General features: G+C 45.6%; 1 protein-coding gene across 1 annotated transcript in view; it reads left to right on the top strand.

Moving 5' to 3' along the window:
* Positions 1–7,564, top strand: part of LOC112120765 (ovostatin-like) — a gene marked incomplete at its 3' end in the record, with an annotated part of 26,317 nt that extends 18,753 nt beyond the window's left edge. Inside the window, exons 15-17 of the mRNA XM_024219915.1 lie at positions 1,697–1,846; positions 5,211–5,381; positions 7,436–7,564. Of these exons, the coding sequence (XP_024075683.1) occupies positions 1,697–1,846; positions 5,211–5,381; positions 7,436–7,564 (450 nt within the window). The remainder of the gene's footprint in view (positions 1–1,696; positions 1,847–5,210; positions 5,382–7,435) is intronic.
* Positions 7,565–7,571: the final 7 nt, after the last annotated feature.

Genomic DNA, 7,571 nt, shown 5'->3' with positions numbered 1-7,571 from the left:
CTCTAAATCTCTGCTCCAATCTTACCTTCTCATTCCCCATGCTGTTTCTGATCTTCTCGTACTGTGCCATTCATCTCCTTTTCCTCTCAGCCTCATGCCTTTGCTATACTGCCCCACCCTGCTTACACCTGGCTCTCATTTCCTGCCCCCCAAGTGCCCATTCTCTTTTAAAATCCACTTCTTCCAGGAATCCTTCCTAAACTGATCGGCACCTCTCTGTCCTCAACTCTTACCCCATGTCTTGTTTATCCAATAGTCAATTCTTCAAGGTAGGGAACATGTGTTACTCTGTTGGCCAAATCCCATGGTACTCAGTATATTTTAATGCCATGATATATTTCTATGTAGTTATAGCTGGGTGAATATTTTTCAGCAAATAGTAAATTTGCCAAAAAATGCATTTTTCCGAGCACTGACATTATTTGTGAACTCAGGTTGAATATGGTGAATAGTTTTGACTAAAAACAAAAATTTCAGAAGCATGGTACGTATGTTTTTAATTGGTTTCATTTGGAAATGTTTTGAGTTTGATATTTAAAACATTTCATTTGACTCCCTCAGATTGTTTTTGTTTTTTTGTTTCAGTGAGGGAAAAAAACAAATCTGTTGTTGTTGAAAACTAATAAATTTTTTTCACTGTTCGGTTCAGCCACCAAACCCAAAAATCAGTGATTCCCTCAGCTCTGCCTATTGCTGAGAGAGTAAGAGTAGAATCACACTGACTGTTCCATGAACACATATGTAGGTTTGGAGCCGAGAGTTAACATTTTCAAATGCTCCTAAATCACTTAGGAGCTGTTGAAACTTTATTCATGATCTAAATATTTGTCACCTGGGAATTTATTGGGGAGTAAAGTTTTAAAATGGCTGTGATAATTCTAATTATAGATCAGTTTGGATGTTGTTATAAACTTTCACAGCTCATCCGATTTTTCTTTTTTTTCAGGATTTCACTTTAAAGGAAAGGCAGTGTAGTGCAGGAATATTTGCACATTAGGGCCAAATTCTGTTCTATCTTATATTGACTCTGATGTGAGTTACACTTAATTCATCCCAGTGTAACTGAGAGAACAATTTGGCTAATAAGATTTTGTTTGCAATTCTAATTATAGTGTGATTTTTAATACAGGAAATTTCCTGCTGGACTACGTTATCCAAAGTCCATAAACTGAAGCTGGGTATGTCTATTCTTAGAGGAAAAGCAGTGGTTTGTTTGCAGCAGACACAAGGTGTTTATTGCAGATACATAAATAAATCCCATGGGAATAGAATATAGCACAGTAAGTGCTTACATTAGAGGAGGCAAAGATATGTTTACTTTATTCCTCTAGCTGCTCTGGCTTTCCAGGGCTCTTGAAGGGGCAGTGGTCTTGTCCTGAAGACATAAAAAAGAAAGAGAGAAAGTGGCAAGAGGTAGAAGTTGGGATACACTGGATGGCAGGCCCTGTGTGGATTGCCAGAGATGGAGAAAAGAACACACAGGAGCCTTTGCAGGGCCTTCATGGTCACATCTGGTCCTAGGACAGGGCCTCCTAGGAGATTCTGTCTGATGTTGAGGCCTTCATCCTGCAGGGAGAAGAATGAGGTTGTGGCAATGGGTAGAGGCCCGTCCATCTTGCCACAGGACCTATACGCACACACAGCAGTCCCTTGAGGGGCAGGATTTAACCCATCTGGCACCTCTGCTCAATTCCAGGTCCAGCTGCAGTTCTCCAAGAAGCAGGGGCTCCCAGCCTCTAATGTCAGCCTCCACCTTGAAGCTTCAGCCAACTCCCACTGTGCTCTGCGGGCTGTGGATGAGAGCGTGCTGCTCTTGAGGCCTGAGCGAGAGCTGTCTGCTGAGACTGTAAGCCCTCAAGTCCTCTACCCAGCACTGTCCAGGATAATGTGCTGCTTTCTTTCAAATTCACTCGGCTTCTATCTCTCCTCACTCTTCTCCCATCCCCTGCAGCTCTGCTGCCTTCCTCCCCATGCCTGGTCTTTCCAGTTCTGTGGTTTGATTCCTTACTTCTCTCCCCTATAAAAACACTCCATAAGAGGCAAAAGACTCCACCATCCCCAAGTAGGCAGAGCCTCCTGCTCCCACCCTCCTCCACCAGCCACTCTGGGAAACATATTAAAGAATATTTAGGTAAGTTATATTCAAGACGGCAGGGCCTGATGAAATTCATCCTAAGGTATTGAAGGAACTAACTGAAGCAATCTTAGAACCATTAGCAATTATCTTTGAGAACTCATGGAGGACAGGGAAGGACCCAGAGGACTGGAGAAGGGCAAATATAGTACTTATCTTTAAAAAGGGGAACAAAGAGGATCTGGGAAATTATACTTTGATACTTGGAAAGATACTGGAACAAATTATTAAACAATTGGTTTGTAAGCATCTAGAGGATAATAGGTTTATCAGGAATAGCCAGCACGGATTTGCTAAGAACCAATCAGCCAGATCAACCTAATTTACTTCTTTGACAAGGTTCATGGCCTACTGGATTGGTGGGAAGCAGTAAAAGTAAACTATATCACATCTACTAAAACTTTTGACAAGTCCTACATGACATTCTCATAAGCAAACTAAGGAAATGTGATCTAGATGAAATTACTATAAGGTGGGTGCACAACTGGTTGAAAGAAATCTAAAGGAGTAGTTATCAATGATTTGCTGTCAAACTAGGAGGGGGTATGCAGAGGGGTCCCACAGAGGTTATTCCTGGGTCAAGTATTATTCAATATTTTCATTAATGACTTGGATAATGGAGTGTCTTAAGCTCATAAAATTTGCAGATGACACCAAACTGGGAGAGGTTGCAAGCACTTTGGAGGACAGGATTAGAATTCAAAACAATATTGACAAATTAGAGAAGCGGTTTGAAATCAGGAAGATGAAATTCAGTAAAGACAAGTACAATGCGCTTCAGTTAAGAAGGAAATATCAAATGCACAACTACAAAATGGCGAACAACCAGCTAGGTGGTCGTACTGCTGAAAAGGATCTGGGGGTTATTGTTGATCACAAATTGAATATCAGTCAATACTGTGATGCAGCTGCAAAAAAGGCTAATATCATTCTGGGGTGTATTAACAGGAGTGTCGTACGTAAGATACGGGAGGTAAATCTCTCGCTCTACTCAGCAATGGTGAGTCCTCAGCTGGAATACTGTGTCCAATTCTGGAGAGCACAAACATGATACAAGGTTTAGAAAACCTGACTGATGAGGAAAGGTTAAATAAACTTGGCATGTTTAGCGTTGAGAAAAGAAGACTGAGAGGGGACCTGATAAGTCTTCTGATATGTTAAGGGGGCTGTTATAAAGAGGATGGGGATCAATTGTTCTCCATGTCCAATGAAGGTAAGTCAAGAAGTAATGGACTCAACATGCAGCAAGGGAGATTTAGGTTAGATATTAAGAAAAAAAAATCTAACCATAAGGGTAGTTAAGCTCTGGAACAGGCTTCCAAGGGAGGTTGTGGAATCCCCATTACTGGAAATTTTTAAGAACAAGTTGAACAAACACCTTCCAGGGATGATCTAGGTTTACATAGTCATGCCCCAGCATAGGAAATGGACTAGATGACCTCTTGAGGTCTGCTCCAGCCCAACATTTCTATGATTCTACAATTCTATGTCAGATTGTCTCTGCCTCGACCTGCCCTCCCAGTGCATTTCACCTCCCTCCTGCTAAGCTGCAGCCCAAGCAGCAGAAGGTGGAGGCAGATCACACTATGACACTGATCTTCACTAGTTTTGAAGTGGGGGCCATTTTGGCAAAAAACCTTCAATGTGAGAGCCACATCAACTACTATATTAACACATTACTTACTACTCCTTGATGATGTAATATTACAGAGCCACTCGTGTAACTAAAACAAAGTCTGCTTATACAATAAAATGAACTCCTTTTATAAAATAATAACCAGGAAAATATATGGAATTAAAAAGGCACCTATGCAAGTAAACTTATTAAGAGCAGAATAATGCAAAACATACTTTAAAAACTGGATGAGCGAAAGTGTGCCTGTTCCTCCTTGACTTTGTTCATACAGTATTTTTAATATGTCATCACAATCCTAGTAAGGCAGTCCAAATGTTCATTAGTCAATTTGTTCCTCTGTTTTCTTTTCAGCCCTCTGGCTGCGGGTGTGGGCCCTGGGGTGGGGCAGGGATGAGGGGTTTGGGGTGTGGGAGGAGGCCCAGGGGTGAGGGCTGCGGGGTGGGGCCGGGGATGAGGGGTTCAGGGTGCGGGGGTGTGTGGGTCGGGGCTGGGTCAGGGTGTTGGGATGTGGGGGCAGGAGGGATGAGGGCTCTGGGGTGGGGCTGGGGATGTGGAATTTGGGGTGCTGGCAGGCTGCCCCGGGGCTGGGGCCAGAGGACTCCCCCCAGCCCTCTCCCTGCTGGCAGCAGCTAGCTCTGGGGAAGGGACCTCTCTCTCCCTGCCGACAGGCAGCACAGAGCTCTGGGGGAAGGGGCCCCTCTCTCCCCTCCAGCAGCAATGAGCTCCGGGGCCGGGAGAGAGGCCCACAGCAGCCTTGCAAGCCCCAACTTGCTCCCCTCCCCAGTTCCCACCCACCCTCTACCTCTCTCCTCTCCAGGTCCCTGCTGCATGGCCCTTTAGAGCTGCTGTGCAGCTATTTATAGCCTGATGCACAGCCGTGCAGCTAAGAGGGAACTTAGCGAACCGCATTTAGCATTGATGGGAGCCGCCACTGGCTCGCGGGCCTTGCAATGAAGAATACTGCACTATGGGCAGGAGTGAGGTTCCCAGTAGCAGGGAGAAAGTAAGAGCCAATCAAGGCTTGCTCTAGGCAAGAGTCTCGGCCTCCCCACCATCAGGAACCCTCTTGCCATAACAACTATTAATCACCCCCTTCTGAACTTTAGGAAGCAGCCAGGTAGGAAGGTCTGTAACATGTTAGGATTAGGCTGTGCTCTAAGGGTTAACAAAGAATCTTTCTGGAGGCTGCAATGGAGGATCATGAGCCAGTAGTGTGACAATCCTAATACAGGCCAATATTGCCTGAGGGCATGTGCTCCTTCCTGGACACCACACATTAAAACAGAGCAAGGTAGACTGAAGAGAGTTCAAGAGAGGATGAGGCAAAGGTTGAGAGACCCAGACTGGTATCCCACCCCTAGCAGCAGACATTAGCTGGTGCATGTCCCTGTACAGATCTCTCCCCACACACAGGTTCTGTGTTTGTTTCCCCTCTCACAGGTGTACAACCTACTTCCCTTGCAAGAGTTATATGGTTATTACTTCAGCGGGCTGAACCTGGAAGATGACAGCAAAGAGCCATGTGTCCCGGCTGACAACATCTTTCACAATGGCTTGTATTACATGCCTGTGTCCTCTGACTTCGGCCCAGATGTCTATCAATATTTCAAGGCAAGCATGCTGAAATTTCTTTACATTAGCCCACAATGGACTGTCACCTGGTTAGCAGTGGAAGAAGAGAGCAGGGAAGGGTGGGGGCGAAGGTGAAATTTAAGTGCCCTCCCTGGTTTTCTCCCTTGCAAATCATGAAATGCAACAGGCACCTGGTGTCAGTTGTATAACCTCTTCTGCTGACACGTCCACGTGCACTTAGTCTTAATGGCAGGGAAAGCAGTTTGAGTGCTGAAGTAGAGCTGGTCAGGAATTTTTCGATGAAACTTTTTTTCATTAGAAAATGCCAATTTGTAAAACTGAACCTTTTCAGTGGAAAGGGTTGGCTTTGTCAAAACTGTTGTTGGTAAGGTTTATCAGATCCAGGATGGAATTTCTGGTCAAAACTAGAAAGAGAGGCCCACCTCAGAGTAGCCAATAGTCCAGTGGTTACAGCACTCATCTGGAGTGTGGAAGATGCAGCTTGAAGTCCATGTTCTGCCTGATTCAGAGAAGGATCTGGAACCTACATCTGCGTATACTCACTGAGTGCTCCGACCACCAGGCAGATGGCCATTTAGAGGAAGAGTTTCTCCTGTTGAAGCTGTTTCACTTAGTCTAAGTGATTAAATATTCATTGCACCAGAAAGAGTAAGAGACTGACACTGATTCAGAGTCCTGACTCCAGCCCAGGTTTCCCACGTCCTAGGTGAGGACGCTAACCCCTAAGCTGTTGGGGATTCTGGAATGCAGTTCTCTTTCTCTCTCGGTTATTTTCACAAAAAAAACTTTGAAAGATGTTAGTTTTGTCCCATTGTGGAATGGGAAGAATTTTGAAACCTTGAAATGTTTTTCCCCCAGCTCTATTATGAAGTGTGTAGTCTAGAGCAGGGGATAGAGCCAGAGTCAATTCTGCACTGTGGTGCAATCTTATTTCCTGCTGTCATATATTCAGCCTCCCCCTCCAGCAGTTGAGCCTCACAACATGAGGGCTGTCCTGCAGTAACAGAGGGGTGGGACTAGGTGACTCAATTTCTTTTCTAGCTGTAGACTCTCAGATTCTTTATCTGAGAGGCAGTGGACAGGCCTCCCAAGGGAAGAGATGGAAACCCAATTGCACTTCTAATACACAGTATGGAAGAGTCCTGCACTGGCCCTCAGGTAAAGAACTAGATGGGCCGTGATAGGTCTCTTGCATCTCTAGTTGCTCTGTGAAAGGGGCCTCACTTCAGCTCCATTAATGTAGTTTCTGACTGTACAGCCGGTGTCGCTAGGGTGACAAGATGATAACTCCAAAATATTGGGACAGCCGCAGGGGGAACGCCTTTTCTATTGTTACACTCAGTCGGCACATCTGGGTCTTCGGCGGCACTTCGGCAGCGGGTCCTTCAGTTGCTGACGGTCTTCGGCGGCATTTCGGCAGCGGGTAATCTTGCCGCCGAAGAAAAAAGTACCTGCCGCCGGAGTGCCGCCGAAGACCCGGACATGCTGGGTGAGTGAAACAATTGAAAAGGTGCTCCCCCTGACCGTCACCGCCGCCTAAGCAAAAAAAAAGAAATAATAATAATAATTAATAAAAAAAGGCTGCCGCGCCCGAAACAAAATATCGGGACAAATGTCGTCCCGACCGTTCTTCGGTTGGGACAAGCTGCTCAATAACGGGACAGTCCCGATTTTATAGGGACATCTGGTCACCCTCTGTGTCGCTGTCGTACTTTAGAGATTCAGCACCAAATTCCTCTGTCTTGAGCATTGTGTGTTTGTAGTGCACACACTGTATGGATTCCTGCGGCATATTCTGCATTTCTAACATGCACGGAACTCCCATTGACATTGGCACAGAAAATGCCATAGAGAGCTACAGGGGAGAAGAGAGAGAAGCTGGCGCTAGGATGGGGGAGGGGGGGAAATAGTACCACTAAGAAGAGCCTGGAGTTTAGATGGGCACTGTTCACTTGTGGTATTATCCACTCTCTTGTAACTAGAAGGCTGTGGATGGGGAAGGAGGGCAGAGTGGAATAAAGCTATACTAGGAAGCAGAGGTGGTTGATGTACTTTCTGTTTTGATTTTGAAGGAGATGGGCATGAAGGTTTTTACCAACTCTCGGCTGCGGCAGCCCGTGGTGTGTGGAAGTGTCAGACCAAGCCCTGATTTCTTTGGCCGTCCTGGCTTTGGTGGGAGTTTGTCCACAACTATGGCTACTGCGAAAT

This window comes from Terrapene carolina, unplaced genomic scaffold, assembly GCF_002925995.2.
Source record: "Terrapene carolina triunguis isolate 2854851 unplaced genomic scaffold, T_m_triunguis-2.0 Scaffold733, whole genome shotgun sequence".
Lineage (NCBI taxonomy): Eukaryota > Metazoa > Chordata > Testudines > Emydidae > Terrapene > Terrapene triunguis.
The sequence above is the reverse complement of the archived record's forward strand: the minus strand, read 5'-3'. Positions and strand labels throughout refer to the sequence as shown.